The sequence below is a fragment of the Cryptomeria japonica genome, chromosome 2 (assembly GCF_030272615.1).
Source record: "Cryptomeria japonica chromosome 2, Sugi_1.0, whole genome shotgun sequence".
NCBI classification, from domain to species: domain Eukaryota; kingdom Viridiplantae; phylum Streptophyta; class Pinopsida; order Cupressales; family Cupressaceae; genus Cryptomeria; species Cryptomeria japonica.
Genome location: NC_081406.1, coordinates 201,259,602 through 201,285,326, shown reverse-complemented (window position 1 = coordinate 201,285,326; position 25,725 = coordinate 201,259,602). Strand labels below are relative to the sequence as shown.

General features: G+C 41.3%; 1 protein-coding gene across 1 annotated transcript in view; it reads left to right on the top strand.

The window, feature by feature from the left end:
- LOC131046333 (uncharacterized) overlaps nucleotides 1–25,725 on the top strand; it is an 87,780-nt gene that overhangs the window by 57,985 nt on the left and 4,070 nt on the right. The window contains exon 3 of the mRNA XM_057980055.2: nucleotides 23,427–23,579. Within this exon, the coding sequence (XP_057836038.1) occupies nucleotides 23,427–23,579 (153 nt within the window). The remainder of the gene's footprint in view (nucleotides 1–23,426; nucleotides 23,580–25,725) is intronic.

Sequence of the window (25,725 nt, the reverse complement as noted above, 5' to 3'; positions counted from 1 at the left end):
TTCATCACTTAATTTTTTAGTTAATTTAGATAGAAGGTGCTAACATTGTTAAGAGTTAGTAGCTGAGATAGCAGATACTAATACATCTATGATTAGATTGTGGAGCACTCAAACCACTTATCCTAGTTCATGACATATAGGTAGTCTATGTTGCATTGCTCATGCTTAGACCATAGGAGTAGATACATAATACAAGTTTACTTTCTACATTGGAATAACTATCCATTTTATATGTTAAGAGACCTAGCGGCAAAATATCCTTGCATTTTAGGACTATACGGTTGGACCTTCTTAGCTCAAGTTATCATCCAGGCAACATACTCAATTGCATCTTTGGAGAATCCAATCAAATGGAACAATGTGTAAGGATATTCCTTTCTTCGAATTGGAAGGGAATCTCCTTTGTAACAAAATTAAATCCTAAAATTCTATACTTTTTTTGTTTCTAGTATCCTATACAAACAAACCCCATCTTTTTTTTGTCAAGTATGGGTACAAGGTTGATCAGCACTTCTATGAAATATGAGAATTTTCTGTCTTTTCTCTTGAAAGCAAAAAACTTATATCATCTTACAAATGTTCACACTTTCTAGCTAAATGAATAGACTAAAAAGCATGATTTGGAATAAACATTCACACACATAATGACTTTAATAACTTGGTTTATAGCCAACAGAGCATTAAAAGCTATGTCACCGGTTTGGGTTCGGGCACACGAACCCAGTTTGTGGGTTCAGGCAAATTGTTTTTTGCCCTCTGGGTCCGTGGGTCATGTTTGTCTATATATATATATATATATATATACAAAAATTTTAAGAAATATATAAAATTATAAAATTAAATACATTTGATAGTATGATACTTCATTATTGATCAATGCCAAATGGCAATTGATAGTTCAGAATTGAATTGGAAGATGGAACAATGCGAAATGGCAGAAGAAAAACATTTAATAGTATGCTACTTTATCATTGATCAATGCGTGAGGAAAACCCAACAATAGAAGGGGTGCTTTTAGGGAAATTTTAGAGTTTTTGGATGCAAAAAACAGTAAAAAATGTCTGTTTTTGTTATGTTTTGGTGCTTAGTGCCTTTGGATACGCCCGGGTTTGTACCTGGTGAACCCAAACCCCTGGGTACGTACCTAGGGCAAACCCAGACGAACTCCCGAGTGAATCTGAACCCAAGCGAACCCGGTTTGAGTGCATGGACCAAAACAAGTGAACACGGTAACTTAGATTAAAAGCCACTCTTTTGTCATTGAAACTGCACAAAACAGTCATAGGCATGTGCCATAAACCTGTTTATCCCCTTTTTATTTTGGTGTTTTGTCCACTTTGCCTTAAGGTGCACACCAAGGGTATTATGGACACTTTCTTGTTTTGATATTTTGAGAACTTGTGCAATCATCCTTATGGTGGACACTATGCCATTGTGGCCAGTTTCTTGACATTTCAAACTTTCGGGCTTACCTTGATTTGGGTATACTCTTCCTAATCACTTGTCCATTTACAAGCTTTAAAATCACCCTTTGTTCATGTTGGAAAAACTGCCAAAAAATGTATGCAATGGCTGTAGATAATTGAAAATGAAAGACTGCTGAAATTGCCACAGTAAAATTGCTTGACAAACCTCCTCTCATAGTGCATTAGCAAACTGAAACTTTTTGCATCTGCTGAATGTCAATTAAAATAATGAGCATTTGGAATGCCAAAGTGCCTTTAGCATTTGATCTTTTTACCCAAGTTACCGGTTCGGGTTCAGGTTCGTCTATATATATATATATATGCAGAAATTTAAAGAAATATACAAAATTATTATTCTAAATACATTTAAGAGTATGCTACTACATCATTGATCAATGCCAAATGCCAATTGATAGTTCAAAATTTCAATAATATCATATTATGTCATATGCCATATAATATATATCAATGTATCATAAATTCGTATATGTCCAAGTTCACAATTCAAATGAAAATCATTACAATTACAAAATTGACAATCAAAAATAATAATTGTCTTCTATCTTCATCAAACATCAAAAGAATCTAGATCAAGATCATCATCATTTGCTCCAAGTTCAAATTCAAAATCATTTGAACCCAAAGCAATGCCACTCCCACTAGGTCATCAGTTGTAGGTATCTCATCATCATCATCCATAGTGACTCTAGCTAGATCATCAATAGTGGCATCCAAGTTGGTACACTCATAGGTTACATCCCAACTTCATTGACCCTTCCTTGTATTGTTGTTCCTTATGTGTTAGAAGAAGCAAATTGGAGTGAGTATAAACCAAGTCTTCTGCTCTTTTTGAAGCCAACGGGTTGCACTTCATTGAGGGGATAAAGGACAATGTACTCCAATTTCGTTTAGCAGTAGAAGAACTTGCAACCTGTTGAAATTGGAGAGAAAACCAACAAAACTTAAAATTAAAAAATGCAAGATAAATTAAAGAATGTTAGATGCTTAACAGCTTAAGTCTACAATACAAATGTTAAAATTAAAAGTAAAAAAACTTGTGATAGTATCTTGATTGCAAGAGGTTGGAGGAACATATAATCTTGACCATGGAGGTGTTTGCCCTCTCGAGTAAACGGTTAAATGCAGAAAGTAAATGCACAGAACATAATGGAAATACATTAAATAACCAGTCTCTATATTAATTCAACAGTCCATGTACATTATGTGCTTATAACATTACATTTGACATGACTCACTTGATGATACTTCGAAGAAAAGGTACACAATATATAATACCCGAAGGGGTGCGACACAACCGTCGCGACTCCAACTACCCACCCGTCGGCTAACTAACTGACCACCGTAGCTCATTATTATCGACGACAACATAAACATAATATAACAACATAACATAATGATTATTCCCGTCAACATCATCCCCCCCAAGAAAAGAAGTCGACTCCGACGACTTAATACAAAATAGAGATGAACGACAGAAACTATTGGTGCCAGTCGGGCCCAGATCTTATACACTTGCTGCGTCCTCGCCTGAAAACCGTTTTCTGCTACCATCCGATGCTCAAGTGCGGATTTCACCAATATTGCTTCCTTTGCCATCACAGTCCTCCTGTGCCTAACCCAAACTTGTCTGCAAAACACGTTTTTCAGTCTCAGCTTCCACCAACTGCTACTCAAATGATACTGTCTCCCTAGCCAATTTGTCCTCGATAGCCACCCGTGCTGCTCTCTCGGCATCCAACTCCTGGGTATGCTGAACTAAGTCTTATGCGACTATTGCCTCCAACCTGGTGGTCAGCTCCTCCCGAGCCCTCTGTGCATCCACCAAGGCAACCTCACGTCCAGCCGAGACATACTCCGAGTTCCTCAAAGCGTACCAGTCATGCCTGGAGGTGGCCACAATCCGCTGTCACAAATGCTAGGAGACATCTCAAATCCTCCATCACACTCCCCAAAGGCTAAAAACTGAACTGAATAACTCCCTAGTGTCATACAACTACGCGGACCTGCAATGCCTTCCCTCGAACTCTGTTTGTTCCCAACCTCCAAATCCGTCTCCCTCTACGGCTTATGGCTTCCCTGCCAATGCTTAGCTGTGGGCTTCTTTCTCACAATACGGACAACCACAACACTTCCCATGGTATTCTGTAGCTCCAAAATAAACTGGGGGTCTGGGGGCAACGCCCCCAGTGGGGTCGAGGGGCAGCGCCCCTAGCGGGGTCTGGGGCAGCGCCCCAGCGGGGTCAAGGGGCAGCGCCCCTCGCGGGGTCTTGGGGCAGTGCCCCAGGTGCGCTCCCTGTCGCAGTACAGGGTGGGGTCGAGGGGCAGCGCCCCCGCCGCCAACACCAATTTACAACCTTCAAAACCCCATGAAAGTCCATGGTGCGCATCATTTTTGTGATATTTTATGATGTCAAAACCCTTCTTCTACACTCCAATATTTTCAGTGTCTAGGCTCCAAATGTTATCGAATCATTTTTCAATCCGTTGTCGTCGTTTTTTTTTTTTTTTTAGGCACTATAATGTCCCCGACGACACCCCAGCCACACAACCTCCCTGTACGGTCAACAACAGCACTGGCACCTCCAATCGTGCGGCCACCTTCCCGTGCGGTTGACACCCTTCTTATCGTACGAACACACCTCCGGTCAACAACAACACTGACACCTCCAATCGTGCGGCTGCTTGGTCTACCTGTGGCGGTCGTTTTGCCCTTACGTGGCTGTGTGGATTGTGCGGACTTGGTCTCTTTTTTTTCTTTTTCCTTTTGCGGCTGCTGCGCGTTGGTGTGCATAACCCTTGCTGTGCGTGTTGATCGGGCCGTGCGGTGCATGGTCGGGCCGTGCGGTGTGTCTTCCTCCTCCTCTATCCCTTGCTGTGCGGCGGTGTTCGGTGTTGTGCGGTGGTCGGGCTGTGCGGTGTGCGGTGGTGGGTTCATGTCTCGGCAACAACCTTCAGTGGTTCCACCGCACGGTGGTGTCACCGTTGGTGGTTCCACCGCACGGTGGTGTCCTCGTCCACTGCACGGTGGTGTCACCTTGGTCCCACCGTACGGTGGCCATTTTCCCTTTTTCTTTTTTCTTTTTTCTTTTTTTTTTCTTTTTTTGACCGTACGGTCGCTATCGTACGACCGTGCGATTTTTATTTTTTTTTTGAAATTGTCTAGGGAGTCTTCGGCTCGGGTCCCCTGTCTCTGGGATCGCCCTTCATCCTTCTCAGTTTTCCTCACCCAAAAGTCTCCTTTTGTCCCGTGCCTCTCAAGTCACTTGCCTGGCCTCTCGAGTCCCCCTCCAACCTCTCGGGTCCCCCTCCGGGCTCTCGGGTGTCTGTCCGGCCTCTCGGGTCCCCTGCGCACTTCGCGTGGTAGGGTTTCAATTTGAACCTATTGGTGGCAAGTTTATTTTCCATGGCCATCCGAAGACCTGGAACCACAAATTCTACAGGGACCACGACCTCCTTCCCATACATAAGAAGAAGAAGGATAATAAAGATTTTGAAGGCTACGGCCTTCCACACAGGGTTCCAATCATTGCCGACACTCTTCGGATTATTTACGTCGCCAGGGTTTGGGGCGTCTCCCTTCCAATATTCTCTGTATTCTGGCAGGTACACCTCTGTTGGTTGCTCTGGTTCCTCTACTTCGAGCCTATAGCTTTGGAACATTTTGTAATCCGCCATTTGCCAGTGGAAGAGCCCGTTAAGTGAGCATACCTCATCTTCAGAACATCCCTCCAATTCGAGCACCCCTTCACTGTTCGGCTCCATCGCGTTCTTGCCCTTGCTTTCATCAGGACCCCCTTCCCCTTTATTAGAGTCCTTTGAGTCCGAGTCTGAAGAGGCGAGCTCTTTGCCGACATCTTGGGTGTGTAGGTCAATGGTATATTTCCGCCCTCCCTTCTCCATGGAAAGGGTATTTTTCTTCCAGTTGTGGTTTACCCTCGCGTTGATCAACCACGCTCTCCCCAGGATGGCGTCATAGCCTTTCTTCTTCGAGGGAATAACCATGAAATCTAACAAGAATGGTTGCATACCAATTGTCACTTGCTGGGCCATCAACAGGCCGAGTGGCTTAATGTCGTGTTGGTCCGCTCCCACCAGGTTGAATGTGGGTGGCCACAGGGTGGGCTTCCCCAGCCGCTTCCATGTTTCTTCTGGTAGTACATTCACCCCAGATCCTCTGTCCACAATGGTGTCCTTCAGAATGGTCCCACGGATACCCATTTCTACCACAGCTGGGTGTCTACCACTGCCCAAGGCTAGTAACATCGAGTCAGTCGAAGGGCTGACGGAAACCTCCACCTGTGGTGTACTCTTCGAAGCGGTGGCGGGAACCCGTACCTGTGGTGCACTCGATGATGCCGTGGCGGGAACCCGTACCTGTGGTGCACTCGATGATGCGGTGGCAGGAACCCGTACTTGTGGTGCACTCGACGCTGCGGTGCTTTGCACATTGGTGAGGATGGCAGTCCTCAATTGTGGCATAGAGTCTAGAAGGTCTTTTACCTTTATCGGCACCTCCATCTGCAAGATTTGCCCAATGATGTTATTTTCCGCTTCCATACGGGATGATGTACTCGCCACCTCGTTGTCCCGTCGTTCGGTCGTCATCTCACGTTCAATATTGGCCTTTGCCTCCCGTAATCTCTCCTTCTCCGTACGGGGGTCAGGATAAGTGGCTTTTTTCGTCTGGGCGCGGGTGATTGCCAGTACTTCTTTCTCAGCAGTCTTCTCAGCCTTCTCAATGTTGAGGAGATTAACCCCTGCCTGCGGGCAATTTGCGTCCTCATGGTTGCCTGGCCCACACCAACGGCAGAGGTGCTGAGGGGTGGCTTCCTTTGTGCAATCACGGGCGAAGTGCCCCCACTGATTATAGGCCCTACATTGGATAATTGGTCGGCCCTTGGCATCATACTGGATACGGCTTCCGTTATTGTTATTGTTGCTATTCCTTCTGCCGCCGCGTCGGTTGTCCCGGTATCCTCCAGATGATGCCGTTGTGTTAGTATGTTGGCCGATACCCGCTGGTGCAGATGTTGTGGCCTGCTCCGTGAACAACACCTGGTTCATTTGCGTACCTCAGGTTTTCATGTTGTATGGGCACTCCTTGGTGGAGTGTCCCATCACTTGGCAAATCTCGCAGAATGCCTTCTTTTGGCAAGTACCCTTTGTGTGCCCTTCCTCTTTGCACTCAGTGCACCATATGTCCCCTTCGCTCCGACCAGTGCTTCTCATTATTTTGAATTCCTTTCTCATTCGCTCCATGTCTTTTTGGAGCGCTTGCACCCGTTTGCCAGCCTCATCGTCGCTGCTGCTTTCCTGTGAAGAGTCATTGTCCTCGGATGAGGATTTATTACTTTTCTTCTTCTTTGATGTTTTGTGTTCGCTCTCCAGGTCCATCGCCCTATTATAAGCGTCGTCATATGACGTCGGGGGTACAATTTTCATCTTCCTCCGTGTTGACGTGTATTTTGTACACAATCATACACAGAATAAAATACCCAAGGGTACCTTATCCTCTCTTGAATAAAATCTCTAATTGCTGAAGATATCGCAAGAAGGATCAGTTAGGGTGACTTCAATGTTCTTTTAAGTAGGGTCTCTACATGTGGATAAGCACCAGTGGTCGTTGTGATTGCTGTGTCATCAAGGGGCCTTACGTTTCCGAAGTAGAATTTCCTAAACTAAACGAATTCTCAAAAAAGATCAAAAGAGTAGGGCTTGCAAGAGATCTAGTCTAATCTAACCCTAAGAATGACTCAATGTGGAGGAGACTTGGCAAGATTCTACCAACTTCAATATTGCCATAAAATAACAACTCAATTGAAATTGATGCGATCTTCTAAGGTAACAAATGATTTTTCAATTCATCAAGGATCATAGACACTACCACAAAGGCACATATCCAAGATACAACAATGATTGAAGGTTTAAGTGATTCAAGTTTATCCAGTTGACCACGCAAGGCATTCCTACAATCAGCAAGAAGCTAGTGGTTTGGAGAGTGAATCTCACCGACGATCAAGTCCAACACTTTATCCTTCAAACTAAAATACTACTTTGATTGAGAATGATTCAAGAAAGTGAACAACCATGAAGATAACCATAAGAATTGCAATAAAACACCATAACTTCAATATTCTATTGATCTCAAAGCCATCATGAACAACAATTGTTTGAAATTCCTTCCTCAAAGCTCAATCTTGCTACAAATCAAATTGCTAATCTTTAATATCTCTCTAATTCTCTAATTTCTCCTTAATCTCTAGTTTTCTAGTTACAAAATGAAAAGAAATGAGGGTATATATAGCATCCTCAATTACAATGAACGGTCCAGATCAAAAAGAAGATCAATGGCCAAGATTATGACACCTAAACCCTAATTAGGGTTTATTACAAATAGCCCCCTTTTTACTGAACAATATTAAATGCATAGCCAAATATTAAATTTGGCACGAAAATCTAGAAGACATAGACCAATGACAATTAAGGTGCCACATCATCTATAACAACCTCTCATCTAGAATCTTATTCCCTTTCCAATGCTCCTTTTTAGCATATGCACTGAATCTGGAGAGGATTCCTTCGATCTCAGCAATTGGAATCTCGGGAAGATTCCTCATTCGTTCTTCTAAGTGGATGACCTGATCAAATGCCTTGAGAAGAGCAGCATCCCATTCAGGTTCAAGTTCTTTGGTCTTCTCAATCAGGAGCATGGTAGCAAACATCTGGTCTCGTTGCTCATCTGTGATGACATACGCATCTTTGCAAAAGATGACCTTGACCCTTTCCTCCAATTCCTGCAAATCCACATCTGTCTCAACTTCGATCCTCCTGCCAAGAATAGTACGTAGTACCTCAAACACTCTGTCCTGGATCGGGTGGATAACCTCCTCAACATGATTGTATCTAGTACTGATGTCCTCGAAGAGAACTTCCTTCATCTGGAGTAAAGTCGACCACTGGAGTAAACTATGAGGTCCTCCATCTATTATCTTTTCTTGTGCTAAGACCTTCCTTGATGTTTGTCTGATTACTTGCAGGACAGGAATGATAACATCTTTAGTATGAGCAAAGGCAGCTACCGTTATCATCAAGTTGTGGATGATCTCAAGAACCTGGATAGCTCGGTGAATGGTCTGCATCATCCTCGTTGCAAATTCCATAGCAACTGTATGAGATTTGTCAATCCAAGAGCTCATAAGCTGGACCAAACTCCTGACTCTCTCTGCCTCGCCAACTGATTCAAGGGGAAGTGCCTGTGCAGGAGATACTGCTGGATCTTGACGTCCCAAAGGCTGATTGAGATGACTGAAGTAGCTTCGCCATGCACCTCTCTCTCTCTCAAGCTTTCTATTTTTCTCCATTTCTTCCCTAAGCTTGTCTTTCAATGCTTCAAATGAATCGGTGGCCTCATCTAGTGTCTGCTCGGCTGTGAGTGGACCAAGCTCAAATGTCTCTACATCATATTCTTCTGTGAGGATCTCACCTTCATACTTGTCTACTGCCGGTGTAGCTATCTGCAATTTCCTGGATCCTGTCTCATCTCTGATCATCTTGGACATCTTAGTAGCCTTCCTCTTCTCTGTCATTTCTTGAGAATTTCCAACAAGGCTCTCTAAATCAATCACACTGTCCTCGTCTTCGATCACAATCACCCTTGTAAGTCTTTCCTTTAACCAATCTGGGATGGCCGATCTTGTTTCTTTAACCTGTATCTCCTTAGGCAATGTTTCTTCTTCTCTGAGAGGAGATGTTACTTCATTATCTTCCTTATCTTCATGTAGCTCATTAGCTTGGAGAGACCCACTTGGTGACCTTCGAGGTGCCTGTCCTTCTTTATCGTTCTGTACCATTGATTCCATAGACTCCTCTATCTCAAGTGTCCTCTTCTCTTGTCGAGAGGATGTGCCGGATGAACGATCTTGGTTGGCCTCTGGCTTCTTCTTGGAGGATTCTCTTTTCTCAGGTCTCTCTTTCCTCTTCGAGCCTCTTGGATGGGGATTGCCTTCATTTATGCTTCGAAGGTTGCCTTCACTTGTGTTTCTGGGATTAGGATTACCCTCACTTACACTTGGTCCTCCTTCGGATGGCCTTTCTTCCAAAGTAAAAGTCATAGATATGCCTTGCTCTCTCAACTTTTGATGTTGCACATCAACCCATCTACGAGTACAAGACAAAACTGGAGCCATCAAGGCATCTAGATCCAAAATCTCGGGTTCATTCCAATCTAGCCTCACTGATTTGCTTTCTCGATCATAAGATGATTGGAGATGTCTACCACTATCCTGAGCTTGGTCGGCCACTCTGTAAATCTTGCATTTCCTGATGAAGTCTAAAGGCAATCTAGAATGCATCTTTCTTTTCACTTCAAGGTCATCTGAGAGATTCATCACGAAGTCTTCTATCTGAAACTCATGCTTATATTTTCTTCCGACTGTCTCCTCTATATACCCATATGGATCAAAGCTCTCTCAAGGCAAAGAATGAAAGTGAATATAAAGCTAACTCTTTCTCTGCATCATCCATGGCTAGAGCATTAGGACATATCTCAACTGAATTCCCTAATATGATAGGCACAGGAACTCCATTTCCATGTCTGTGTCTGAATGCTTTCACATAAGCTGCCAACTGTCTTGTTACCTCAAGTAACACTATTCTGTCTGTCGGATATCTTGGCAACATGTAGGGAGGTGAAGGACATCCATGAACTCTAATATATGTAAACTTCTGAAATTGGATGAACCAAGCACCGTACCTCTTTACAAGCTCTTGTGCATCTTGAGATAGCCGGTTGTGAATCCCGCCTTGCAATGTCCTGGTGATGTTCATTGTGAAGGTATCATTGACTAACTTGTAGTTACTTCCTGGCGGATGATGCAAGTGAACATAGGAATCACAAACTCTGACTTCCCCGGGCCCTCTTCCGATCACTCCTCTGTGAGGCAGTCCTGCATATTCAAAACTCCTTATCAAGGCATATACGATGTATGAACTCATGTGGAAAGACTTGGTAGCCTTCAGTCTTCTTAACTGCACGTCCAAGCAATGGCTAATCATTCTAGCCCAATGAATTGTTCCTTTTCCTTGAACTATCACTTGGATGAAGTAGAACATCCACTTCTCAAAATAGAAGGCTTGAGGAGCCCCTGTAACTCGGTTGAGTAATGTTATCAAATCTCTGTACTCCTCCTGGAAGTCGATCCTATGTGGTGTGTTCGGAATCTTGCTCAGGCGAGGACGACTCTTGAGTAACCAATTCTTGTTGATGATGCTCAAGCAAGTGTCTGGATCATCTTCATACATGGACCTGGCTCCTTCTAAGCTTTTATAAATCATATCTTTATGTTCTGGCAAGTGAAGAGCTTCACTGATAGCTTCCTCTGAAAGATAAGCAAAAGTGTCTCCCTCCTTGGACACTATCGATCTGGATTGTGGATCATAATGGCGAGCACACTCGATCATCAACTCATGGCACTGGATTGCTGGAGGGAAGCCGGCCGCCTTGATAACGCCACTTTCAATTATTCTCCTTGCGACAGGTGATGGCTTGCCAATGTAAGGGACCTCTCGAAACTTCTTCGTACTGAAGTTTCCCAAGTTGGTATCTCCAATGTTGCTCCACTTTGACACGATCTTGGTCTCCAACTCTTCGTTCTTCTGATCTTCCTTCATGAGAGCTGGACGACTGGTGGATGCTCCTGCCTTCGGGGTCGCCATCGTAACACCTACACAACATTTCATAATGAGTAACAGATTTTGCAATGCATAAATATAGATTGGATTAAAGATTGAATTTAGGAAACTTCATGATAAGTCCTTGAGTTATCATTTCCTAAATACGATTGAGCTACTGGAAATTCAAAATTTCAAAATTCAAAATTTAGATTAAGACTATGATGATCAAAATTCAAAATTTGGACAAAAGAAGACTTCGCCATACCTCACTTGAGAGCTAACTCTAAAAAGATGCAAAATAAGGAAATTCGCCTAGGCAAAAACGAAGTTTGAAGTCTTCAATGTGGTCCTCCTCTAGCAAAGGCGCCTTTCTTAGTTAATTTCACCACCTTTGGGGTCTCCAACGTGATGATAGAGTATTCGCTCCACCTCTAACCAAATTCGCACCCTTCCTTGATGAGATTTCGCACTTTCTCCTTGTCTTCTCCAAATCGCATGCAAATGAACGATTAAATGATGATTTGAAATGAGATATCATACCCCCTTTATATAAGCGCTTACCTTTTCAATCCCCCATAGGCTGACTTTTGAAAATAGGCAAATAATAGATAAATTTCAAATAAAAATAGAGGCCGACTTTGTAAAATATAGAAAATAAAACCCAAGCGCTCCAATTTTATTTATTTAATTAATTGATTAATTAAAATGCTTTTATAATTAATTATTTCGATTTTAAAAGGCAAAATTAATTAATCAAATACCTTGTGCGCACCCATTAAATGCCAATTTTAATTAAATATTTCAAGGTTTATCGAAATTAAGCATTTAATGTATTTCAAAATTTATTGGCGCCAAACACATGAGAGATGTAAGGGATACAAACCATATCGCTCTGGTCCCTGGGAGAGGGACAAGAGCGCCTTAGCTTTTTAATCTTGATTTTCACGTTCAAAACCACTTCCTCTACGTTGAAACTGGCATTTTAAATAGGAACCTTGAGCTTGATTGATTCAATGTTTTGAAACGAATGCCTCCTAGACCATTTTCGCTCTGGTCCCTTGGTGAGGGACAGGAGCGAACTTTGTATTTTAGATTAAAATTGTCAACTTTTAACATTAACTCCTCATTCATCACCTTTCTAATGACATTTTCAACCTTGTGTGGCCTAGGCTTGACAAAGCTTTTGAAGGAAATGACTAATTTTATGAATATCGCCCTGGTCCTTGACTGAAGGACAAGAGCGATTTTGCATCCTTGCTCAAGTTAATCACTTTTTGACGTTTGGTTCCTTGTCCATCATCCTTCCAAGGACATATTCGACCTTGTGTAACTTTGCCTTGGCGTGGTCTAGGAAGAAAAGGATTGATTTTATGAATATCGCCCTGGTCCTTGACTGAAGGACAGGAGCGAACTTTTGTTCATTGGGCTAATCCTTGTTCGTATCAACTTGCAATTGCCTTCAAAGTATAAAATGGTGTTCCTTACTCCTTTTTGAACATTTGAAATGGAAGTGGCACCTCAAAATTAAGCATACTTAGACATTTCGCTCTGGTCCCTGGGAGAGGGACAGGAGCGAACTTGACCATTTCCATCACTTTTCGCGGTCCTTGCAACTTTGTTTCTCTTCGAGGCGTTCCAAACATCATTGCCCCCTTATACCTTGGCCTGGAGTGGTTTAAACTTGGAGGGGAATATTAGATAGCCTTGATTTCGCCCTGGTCCCTGGCTGAGGGTTAGGAGCGAACTTTCACTTATAAGCTCATTCGTGCTTTGCCAACTTTCAAATTTGTCTTCAACGGACTCATTATGTTCCCCTTCACTTATCTTTAACATGAGACTTGCTCCAACTTGGTGGGAAATTTGTCTTAAGAAGAAATCGCTCTGGTCCCTTGGAGAGGGACAGGAGCGCCTAGGCAAATATGGGCTTCATTTGGTATTTTGCAATCTTCAAATGATCTCCAATAGATTCGTTATGCCTCCTTTTACTTGCCTCAAACTTAAAAACTCATTTCACTTCGCCAAAAACTTGTCTTGTGGAGGAATCGCTCTGGTCCCTGAGAGAGGGACGGGAGCTATCATTAAAATTCGCCCTGGTCCCTGGCAGAGGGACAGGAGCGATTTTGCTTCTAGGGCCAATTTTCTCCTTCGAGGTACAATCAAATTATATTCAACGAGTAAAATGTACCTCCCTTGTTCTTCTCAAATCGCGAAATCGTTCAAATCTTTCAAGGACAAGGCAATTTTGGATTTCAAGCTCCGGTCCTTCAGTGAGGGACAGGAGCGATTTGTCTTCATAGCATGTTTCCTTGTTTGCAAATTTCTTCAAATTATATTCAATGGACAAAAGATGTCCTCCTTTACCTCTTCCAATCCAAAAATCGCCTTAGTCCTGCAAGGACAGTTGAATTTTAAGAAACAAGCTCCGGTCCTTCAGTGAGGGACAGGAGCGATTTTTGTCCTTGAGGTCAAAATCTCAACTTTTCATTGCAAACGGCTAAATCTTGGTGTTCCATCATGTTGATTTCACCTTCCATTGCGTCCTTGACGCTTCAATTTGATCAAAATGAGGTCAAAAATGGTCTAAGTAAGTCATTTCGCCCTGGTCCCTGACTGAGGGACAGGAGCGATTTGACTTTAAACTTTAAAAATTTGTCATTTTTTTAGTCTCAAAATCTTCAAAAACTTCAATTCATGCTCGATTGCACCTCCTGGCGACCCTGCACAAGACAAATGAAACAAGTCAATGACCAAGATGCATAAAATACTAATTTCGCCCTGGTCCTTGACTGAAGGACAGGAGCGATTTTGCCTCTATAGGCCAAAATATCAAGGTTTTAAGACTTCAGTCACTTCACAAGGCATAACTAGGCTATCTCCAAGGCCAGGGGTTACTTATCAAACTTTCCAAAATTTGGTCAAAAATCACCCGGACAAAATTCACAATTCCATCATTAACACTTAGGCAAAATTTGGACTTGCATTCAAAAATCTGACTGAACCTAGACAAACTCATTTGACCCCCTGATAGATTCACCTTATTTCAAAATTGCATCCTACGAGAGGAAGCTCAACAATCTTCAAAATTTGGACTAGACACTGGCTTGAAAACATCAAAACGGAAACCCTAAGGCTTAACCCCAGTCCAGACGACTGACTCACTAACCCAAAACCCTAAAAGCAGAGAGAGAAACAGGCAAAACTGAGCAAAAAGAGGGGGTCCCCATTTTAATGGGGCGATGTGTGAAATGGTCACAACACTCCGTAGGGAGGATTTCAACCCTTCAACGAACCATCGTTTCTTCAATCCCTCTGCGGGTTGGCTTTCCATTTTACCCAAGAGTTCTTTCAGCCTCCGACTGTATGCCCGTACTGTCTCCCTGGTACCTTGTTTGGTACTGTATATCTCCGTTACAATTTCATTGTCATCACGGAGCAACCGAAACTCCCCCGTGAATTCCTTCTGTAGATTGGCCCACGTGGCCACTTTTTGCTTGTCCACATCGGAGTACCAATCTATGGCAACTCCTCGTAACGTGGCTGGGAACTGCTGTACCCAGTCATCCTGGTCTGTTACTCCGTTGGCGGACCAAATGGTTTCACATGTACGGCAGTGCCGTAAGGGGTCTTCCTTGCCCTCCCCTGTGAACTTTGGCAATTTTTGTTTACTCGCCATCCCACCGCTAGGTCTCGCTCCTCTAATTCCTTGTGTGCTTGTACTTGGTGATCCTCCGCCTTCTGCAACTGAACCTCCACTCGTGGGTCCTCCGGAAAAAGTTGCTGACACCGAACCAACCAAATTGCCTCCCGTACGGTACCCTTGTGCTCCCTCGGCACCTTCGGTCGTACCGTCACCTTCCGGTGTCTCCCTCCGGTTGTCCTCTGAAATGGACAAATTCTTTAGCAAGTCTCTGGTAGCGTCGATCAGGTTTAGACTTCGCCTTGTTTGTTCCACCAACTCTTCGCGGCTTCTTACCCTACGGTGGTATTCTGGCGAACTGTAGAGTTCTCCTTCGGCACCCTCCGTGACTCCTTCTGGCAGCCCTACAACAGTGTAGATAGTGTAGTTCTCTCCGTCTATCTCTGCCTTTGCAACCTCCGTGACACCTCCTTGGTTCCCTTCGGGCAACCCCTCGGCCGGTCGTCCCTCGGCAAGCTACCTTAGCCTACGCCTTCGTTCTATCTGCTGTCTGAGATTCAACGCGGTTTGTGCCACTTCCCATTCGTCACTTTGTATCTTTTTATTTTTGTCCTTATTTAATAAGGTTCAATTTCCTCCTGGCCTGGCGCCATCTCGTTCTGTTTCCCGTCGGCTGTTCTCTTCGTAGCGTTGCAGGATTTGTTGTCGTCGCTCTTCCTGGGCAATCTCCTCCAGGCGGGCCTGCTGTGCCAGCGATGCCTGTGCAAGCAGCCGGGGGAGGTGGTTCATTAACCGGTTTACTGCTGGGCTAACCTCCAGCGCTGTCCACACGGCACTTGGTGGGATTTCTACCTCCGCCGCTTCTTGTCGAACGTATGCCTGAATGGCTACCTGGAGCAAAATTGAAAATTCTCGCGTTGCCGTGTCTTCTCCTGTATAAAGTTTTGTCCACGCGTCGTCGGTCTCCGGGTTTACTTCACCAATGGGTAGGCCCATTGTGTCTGTGCGCCATCCGTGTCTTCCGTTCCCGAGTTCGTCTAGGCAGCGGCGCCAAATGTTTGCCCTCTCGGGTAAACGGTTAAATGCAGAAAGTAAATGCACAGAACATAATGGAAATACATTAAATAACCAGTCTCTATATTAATTCAACAGTCCATGTACATTATGTGCTTATAACATTACATTTTACACGACTCACTTGATGATACTTCGAAGAAAAGGTACACAATATATAATACCCGAAGGGGTGCGACACAACCGTTGCGACTCCAACTACCCACCCGTCGGCTAACTAACTAACCGCCGTAACTCATTATTATCGACGACAACATAAACATAATATAACAACATAACATAATGATTATTCCCATCAACAGGAGGTACCACCATGTAGTACCATCCATTTTGGATTGGTCATTAATGACACAAGGACTATGATTTCTTCCCGAGATAAACAAACCAAACTCTTTCCTAACACTTTCCACCACTTCAAGATCTATGAAGAGTCTAGCAAATGCCTGCTTGTACCCAATAGCAACTTCAAAATCTCTATATGGTTTAGTTCTCCTTGGAAAAGAAAGTACTTCATTGCTATAGTACATGGGAGATAAAGCATGTGCAATGATGTGGTCATCTTCATCCATCAATGAAAAATGATTTTTTCCACCCTTTTGAAAAATACTTCTTTGGGTTCATTCTTTTTTTTGCTATCATGACTTTGATTTTTTCAATCATGGTGTCCATGCCATCGTAGACTTCCCCAAACATGCTGCATCTGTATCAGTATACCTGATCATATTCATGATAGGCTTGGTGAAATTCAATACATATTCCACACAATCCCACAAAGAGTCATCTAGGATCAATGACTTAACCTTTTGGGCACTTTCTGAATTTGATTGTTTCCAAACACCCCATTGGTTACTAATAAGCATGGCACTCAATGCTTGTTTGGCCTTCAAAAGCGTCTCATCACTATTGTATGTGGTGCAAATCGGGTCTCAACAACCTAGGTTCATGTAGAAAATATGTCAATAACACGTTTAAAAAAATATAAAATAAAATTAAACATGGCATAAAAAAAATTAAATAGATAAATTAAAGTTTCAGAAATTTTAACCTTGAGAAACTCCTGAAAATGGCTTGTGACATATGGTGGTTTGTCACAAACATTTGGATCTCCTCACCCTCTTGGTAGAACTAGATATCCTTCACCCACTCTATTTGAATGCCAATTGCTTGCATCACCAAGTTGAGGGAGTGTATGGTGCATGGTCTCTAAAAAATGTGCGAATATCTTTGCTCAACCAAAGCACCTGCAACCGTACAAACCTTTGCATTGTCTGTAATGACTTGGACAACATTTTCATGTCTCACCATATCTATGGAATCAAAAAGGATTCTGGAAATGAACTTTGCATCTTTGAGCTGCCCCTCACAATCAACTACTCTCAAAAACATTGCCCCTTTGGTGGTGTTGTGACGTTTTCACACATCACCCCATTGCAAATGGGGATCCATACTTTTTTTCTGCTTTCTAGGTTAGTTGTAGTGTCATTAGCTATTAGCCTTTTGCTTGAGGAGGTGCAGTATCTTAGGTTGCTAGGAAATGATCAGGTCATGACTATCTCTTTAGGTTGAAGTGAGGCCAGTTAGCTCTCAGTGCTTGAGAGGTGAGCGGTTTGGGATGATCATTTCATTTGATCATCAATATTATATGCCTCCAAAATCAGAGATAAAATCAAGTCTAAACATGGAGGACTGTCAAAGGAAGTTTAAGGATGGTCGGGATGCGGATGGTCAAAGCACAAGATGAGGGTGTGTTGATGACGAAGGGCCCAAAGATTGATGAAGTAAGTGTCTCTATCAGTGAAATTGCATAAGTGAGGTCACAATCAGTGACCCCTTGAAACCCTCGCCGTGCCTTAGCTAACAGTCAGTGACCCCTTGAAACCCTTGTTGTGCCTTAGTTGACAGTCAGTGACACCCTGAAACTCCCATTGTGCCTTAGCTGACAATCAGTGACCCTCTGAAACCCCCACTGTGCCTTAGTTGATAGTTAGTGACCCCCTGAAACCTCTGTCATGCCTTAGTTGATAGTCAGTGACCCTTAAAACCCCCGCCATGCCTTAGTTGACAGTTAGTGCCCTATCAAAAGCCCGACCTTTATCAATCAGTACTCTATCAAATCCATGACCTCCCAAAGGTGACTGTCAATGCATGCTAAAAACTCTGCCCAAGGTTAGATGAAAGTGTCTAAGGCAATGATTATGTCAAAGATGAAGGAAAGATGAGTTTAATGTGTTAAGTGAGATGAATTCAATGAAAAGATGGATCACTAAATAAATTTGAAGGCATAAACATAATGGAGGTTAGAAGCTTCACCAAGGGCTGAACCACTTCTAGTCAATGCCCCATGAGAAACCCACTTAGTTGAGGCATTGTCAATGACCATGCAAAAGTCCGATCAACTTGCACTTCCAGTCAGTGACCCCTTGGATCTCTAACCTGCTTGACACCTCAATCAGTTCCCCCCTAAAACCCCAAACCTTCTCAGTCAATGCCCATTGAAAAGTCCGAACTTTCTATGAGGTGTCAAAAGTCCGATCATGCTGGGTGAAGTCTTAGTTTTGCCTTGAAAATCTGGTCAAATAGGTGAAGAGGGAGCAATTTTCAAAGCTGATCAAGTGAAAGATCAAAGGGTGACAATTAAAGCATGTAGAGGACAAGAATTGGAAGTTTTTGCTTCCACCTAAAGGCTATAACCAAGATCAAGGCATTGTCAATGGCTCCTTAAAACCACGATCGTCTTTCTTGCTCAGTCAGTGCTCATCAAGAAGTCCGATCACTTCCAACAAGTGGTCCCTCAAAAGTCCGACCTACTTGTGCTGATTGTCAGTGACCTTCAAAAAGTCCGAACTTCTTGAGAAGCATTTCCAATCCACTGCTTAGAGAGATAACTAAAGACATGCCTCATCCCTGAATTAAAGTAAAATCAGGTAAGTCTCAGACTCGAAACGTTACAAAATCAGACTCAAATTGATGAGAACTAAGTCAAAAGAAGGGAAATCAGACTTAAAATCAAATGTTTCCAAGATCAGAAAAATTTCCAGATTTAGGAAGGGTAATGGGAAGCTTGATTTGTGAATTGACAGTAATACCTTCTACAATGTTTTGATTCAAATTATGTTTGTTTCCAGGTTTGATGCAAGTGGGATGAACATACAAAGGAAGTCAAGACTTTAGGGCGTGGAAGGAAGATCACACTTACATGCAAGAGGGCGAATCAAGGAATAGATGTTGAGCAAGTGACAAGGGCAACACAAGGATAGGATCATCATCATAGATTTTAAGGCAAGAATAGAGATCATCGACATCAAGGAGAGAATAAGAAAACTCTAGGCTTGGAATGAAGGATTTCCACCACATGAAGAGTATAATATTATACAAGGAAGATCAAGCACTCAAGGAAGGAATTTTGCACAATTTTGAATTTCCTTTGGAAATCCAAGAATCATTGCTAGACCATGAAGTACTCAAGTTAGAGATACAATGAGGGGATTTAGAATCAAGGTGGTAGTTCCCGAAGAGTTAATCAAAGTTAGAAAGATTGATCCCCAAGAATGATGTAATTTGGGAATATCTCCTACCTTTGTCTCATTCATGATTGAGCTTGGAATTGTTGAGTATCAAGAGATATGCCTCAATCACCTACATTTGTGATGAGTTACAAGGATCAACTAGCTGAGGTGGCATCTAGTCATCACTTATCCAATCACGTCATTCCAAGACAAGGTGTCCAAGTTCAACGCACCTGACTCATCCAACAAAGAAATAACTACCATATGGGGGCACAAAGATCGAGATATCTACCCTCATCATCTATTGATCGAAAATTCAAAGAAGGACATGCCTATTTTTGTATTTTTATCATTGGTCAAGCATTAAATGCTTTGTAATGGGTTTAACAAACCGTAATCAAGGTTTCTATCTTGTAATCTTGGCCATTGATTGTGAATCAATCTGAGGCACTCATTGTAATGAAAACACTATATAAGGCTCTACTTCTTCGTTTGTAAAGGTTAATAGTTAATAGTTGATAGATGTTAGATAGCAAGCAGTTAGAATAAAGTAGAAGGCAAAGATTGTTGTCAAGACATTGTTGCAAGAAGCATGTAAATTTCATTGAAGATATGGTGAACTTCATATGTTGATTCAACAATTTGCATGGTGAGCTCCGAAACATTGGATGTCCCATTTTCACACTATAGTCCATTTTGACACTTTCACATCTGAGCTTTGAAACAAACTCAAGGAATTACAAGTTTGTGACCCAAAAAATGATTCTATACGAATAAATTCTTTAGTACAACATGATAGTGTTATTGCTTGGCATCAATATCTCTACCACTCAACTTGAGATCTCTATCTTGTAAGTTCATAAATATTAAGTTTGAAGTTGCCTTAAAGGTCTTACCTTTGCTCTAGGCAACCATGTCATCAAAAACAATCTTCACAACTTTTTCCTTTGGCCTTCTTGTTGTATGAGAACTCCACCACCTCTTACTTACAAGCATTAATTCAAGGGATATCAATGAAGTTAAAATGCTTTGCAAAGTGATGAAATTGGTGGTGAATTGCATGGCTCTTTATTGCACAAGATCATTTCCCTTTGTGTGCTCTTTCATTAGTCTAAACACCCAAGGGTGGTTGTAGATGTATTTGGTTATGTTTCTCGCCATGTTGACACAATCTTCACCTATCCAAAATCACTTATATTCTCACGTATAAGATCATGCAATGGGAACCGTAAAGACACCAAATATTGGTATGGTAATTCTCATCAAGAAGTTTCCCCATTGTTGCATATGTTGATGCATTGTTGGTTACAAACTGAATGGCATTCACCATGTCCACTTCCATGATCACCTTGTCCAACATATCGCATATAGTCTCAACATTTTATTCTTTGTAGAAGGCATCAATCACAACTATCCAATTCTTTACTTGAAGATACTAGGAAGTTGATCAAGGCATGTCTCCTGGCACCTGATATATATCTGCTCATCAAACAAAATAGTGAAGCCCTTCTTGCACCAAAACCTCTTTTGATCTTGAACTATTACTTCAATTTTCTTAATGGCTTCCTCTAACAAGGGCTCATTCGAATCATATGGACTAGGCTTTTGAACCTTTTCCAGAAATGGTTAATGAATTGACTAGTGACATGCAATATGGGCTCCTCAAAACATGGAATTGTATGTTATAATACGAAAAAATAATGCTTTCCACCTTGACCTCATTATGCTTCTCCTGGTTCCATGCAGTGCCTTTGAGTGAAGGTTGCGTGCTAGGAATTTAATTAGGAACAAAAAAACACTATGATTGTGACTGCACCCATCTAAAACTATTTCTATTGAATGACCTCCATAATTGTGTGCCAAGACAAGAGCTCATTACATTAGTCTTTGAGTTAGGGTGAGAATATGTTGCAACTGCAATTGCCTCAGCAGTTCCCTTCTTTTCTAATCTTTTCTACTATAAAGAAAGGACAATCAAAACACTATGATTGTGACTGCACCCATCTAAAACTATTTCTATTGAATGACCTCCATAATTGTGTGCCAAGACAAGAGCTCATTACATTAGTCTTTGAGTTAGGGTGAGAATATGTTGCAACTGCAATTGCCTCAGCAGTTCCCTTCTTTTCTAATCTTTTCTACTATAAAGAAAGGACAATCTTCAGATTTTGTATAATCTCCAGTTCCATTGAATTACATAGCAACACATCTTGTCTAGGGATTTGTGCAAGGTGATATTCGAGGCAATTGATTCCTCTAATCTTCAAAAAATAATTTCACATCATCATCTCTGCCTTTGAACCTGGTACCATACCTTCAAGCAGAGTTTGTAATGTCCCTACTTTGGAATAGAATTTAATAATATAAATAATAATAATAATATTAAAATAGAAAAGAATAAAAATAAAATTTAAATTAAACTATAAATAATATAATTAAAATTTAATTGAGTTAATGAATGGTCAAAAGACATGGAAGGAAAAGTCGTGACTCCCTAAATCATGGGATATATAAGGGAGAAGAGAACCTTATTTTGAGGGGATAATTTGGGAATCAGAAGTGCAAATCTGATTTAAATAAGAAGTGCAGATCTGATTGTAAAAGGTTGCGTCCCTTTCAAAGGGCAGAAGTAATGAAGAGTTGCACACTTTCAAATGGTGCTAATGGTGAAAGGGTGCGCCTCTTGCCAAAGGGCATCCATAATGAAGAGGTGTGACCTCTCCTTCACATTGAGAGATATAAAGGAAAGAAGTCAAAAGCATCCAGTGAGATGAACATCAATCAGATCAGATCAGAACTATTATTAAGTTACAGGAATTGGCAGCCCCCTAGTAGGGGACATTACAGAGTTCTCAATGTAGCCACTAGTATGGTTACTTGTGGATGCTATCTTTTTCTACAAAGCTGGAAACCCTAACTAAAGAAAACTACAAAAATTGTAAACCCTAGCTCTTAAAAAAAAAGGGAAAAAGAAGAAACGAAAAATGTAACATTGAAACCTCAGAGGTGCTTGGACAAAAGAAAAATGAAAATAAATAGCAAAAGCGTAAATAGATAAACAAAAAAAGGATTATTTTCCTTTCTAATCTGGTCATAAATTCATTGAATTGGTTGATGATCGCTCCAAATAAGTCTAAATCAACTAAAAATTTGAAGCAATGACGTCAAGAACACACAATCACAAAGAGTAAATGCCAGAAAAGTGAGAAAAAGAGAAATTTGAGTGTTTTTGACTGCAGAACAGAACTGTGCATGGGTGGCTGGGTTTCTTCTGAGAACTCACATGTTGACTAGTATGGGGTGAGTGAACAGGCAAGAGCTTTCCCATACCTCAGCAGTGAGTTATTTTGTGTCCCTTGTCTGATGCATATGCCTTGCAAGTAGTTAAGTTATCCAATTTCTGAACTATGAATTTTCCCATGCATTATAATATAAATTATATATCATGGTTTTGGATGATTTACAGATGAGATTGGATGAGAACTAAAGGTGATTGATATGGAAAAATGAAAAGTTACAGTTACTTTAATAGTTCCACTCTATTTATAAGACTCTTACCATGTTTTGTATGCATACTTTCCTTTTGTTGGAAAGATTTTTTTAGTTGAAAAATGTTCTGTAAGTGATCTAATATGTACAACAGGGAAACTGATAATACAAGCCGTATTAGCCAAAAAGTGCAAGGTATTAAGGTATTATTGATAGGGTTAATAAGGAAATGTAGTATAAAGAGTACCAACTGAATTGCCACTAAACACCTGCAGAATCTGTAATTGAATGAAGCCTCCTCATGATGGCTTTTCATCATTATAAAAATTGTTTTGAACACGTTGCCATTACCCTTGGAATTCACATTGCTTTCAATTCTTTTAATTTTGAACTTAATGCAGATATTTATTTCTTGTTGATTGGTCTTCAAGCATGTAAAGATTAGATAGTATCTTTTGAAGGTTGGTTGCGTTCAAGTACATGTTAGCTATTCTTTTTGGAGGCAAATCAGTATAATTTTTACTTTCTTTCCAATCATGAAAATTTTCTTGTTGGTTGTAGTACAATGGAACATCAGAGAAGCCAAGGCTTTCTATTTTTTGTTCTGGAAAGCATTTGTATGCTGAATTGGTTGATGATAGCAAAAGGAAAATACTTGCTTCTGTATCAACCCTTCAGGAATCTATACGTGGATATCCACCGTGCAATACAATAGTAAGTGTTCTTGCCCCTGAGGTAGATTCCATTATGTAAACTGTTTTCCTTTATTGTAACATTTTTCTAGAGCTTTCAGTGGATGGATGTCTGTTCAGAAATGCATTAAATTAAATAAGGTTCAATTTTAATGAAGAAATTTAGTGACGTTAGTTGTATATCAAGAAAATATACTCATTGAATTCTGAATAATGTTCCATCTTAGTCCCCTTTTGGTATGTCAGGAGGCTAAGGTGGGAAATGGGGAGTGCAGTGGAGATGCATCCCTTGGGATATGGAAAACTTTCTGGGTTGACTGTGTTGGTGTATAGGCTGTCAGTTTCAGGTCAATGAAGGGGCTCACAAAGATCTTTGCCTTTGTGAGACGCTGCACACAAAAATAGCACGAACTTTCTTGAAGAGATGTCAGGATAGATATATTCCACTAGTGTTTGCCAGGACAAAACAACAATTAATCATAAATATTTTTCTGTATGGTTGGCACGGTACTGCTTAAAGAAATCCAATGATTATAGAGTGTTCTAGATTCCAAGTCATTTTAACTGTGTTGATATAGACTCTTCATCCCAAATTCATGAATTGTCCAAGGTTTGACATATGGTTTCAGTTCAAATTGTTTACAACAATAAAGGCAGGAGATGTGTATCAGAATGCCATAGGTGCATGCATACAATAAGCTTGCAGCATAATAGAGTGGTGCATGATAAAAAGAAGAGGTGTTAAAATATTATCAAATGGTAGACTTTATGCTTTTAACAGTTTATTTTGTGTCCAGATAAAAATCTGGGCTATGCTGTCACTCTCTATAACTTTCTATAGTAAACTGGTATACTCTTGAGTCCCATTGACCAACTTTTTGTGATATGTGGACATTAATATAATTTCTTTCTTCTTTCTTCCCTAAAAACATACCATTTGAAAATATAATTAAGCTATAGTGATGAACAAAAAAATTGTGATTACCTTTAGACATGCAAAACCATAAAAAAACCAGCGATCCACGGAAATGCGTCTCCCCCCCTCTGGGCCCACGTCTTCAAGATAGGGACGTCTCCGGGACTGGAAGACGGGGATGTGGCATCCCCCGCCTTCCCGCCACCACCGCCGGTGTGCCGCCGGAGACGTGGAGACATCTTGACGTCTCCAAGGAGTCTTGGAGATGTTGAGATGCCTTGGAGACATCCAGGCATCTCTTGAGGGCCGGGGAGATGTGCAGAAGTCTCCCATCTGGGCAAAGAAAAAAGAGACCAAATTTTATAAATTTTATAATTTTGACTGAATTTTTTGGGTTTGGGGGTTAACCTAATTTTACGTGGGTCCCACTCATGCCCCCTATGCATTACAAAACCCCTAAAATTATTGATTTCACTCACATTTCTACTTCTGACTTTTTTTACCAACAGGGTGAAGACGAGAAAAAACTCAGAAAAGAGTGATTGAAGGAGTGAAAAGAGTGAGTGCAAGTGTAAGAGGAGGAAGAGGATTCTACAACAGTTTGGAGAGATTTTTTAAGCAAAAGGTAGGTTATTTCTTGTTTTTTGTTTGTTTCATTTTCCGAGTTTCAATTTTTTAAATTTTTTTGTTGTTTAGACTTTTTTTTTCGTTGATTCATTTCAAAATCAGATTTGATGTTGAATCTTAAGGGTGCCCTCAAGATTCAACATGAAATTTTAAATTTTAAATTTTGTTTTTTCAAAATTGAAATTTGTTAAACTAGGCTGAAACTACATGTTTATTGAATTTATTTATTTATTATTTTGTAAACTGCAGTGTCACCATCACAATGAGCTCTCATGACATGAGTGAGGATGAGATGGAAATCCATTCTCACAGTGGAAATGATTCAGATTATGAACTTGAGGCTGAGGGGGGTGACCATGGGGTTGATCCTAGAGCCCAATCTAGTTCCATGGCAAGTGCACCAGCTAGTACAGGTTGCCCTTCTGAGTTATTGGCATAGTTTGCTAGGGGTCCTTATGATCTTAAATCTCCTCTCAAATGGTTTGCTTCAAAAATAGAAGGCACATTAGGGACATGTGGGGGCACAAGGAAGTGGCAATGCAACATTTGTGGTCTTGCATGGTTTGGTAGCATCACTAGAGTCAATGCACACTTCCTTTCTTGGAGAGGAAAAGGTGTGGATCTG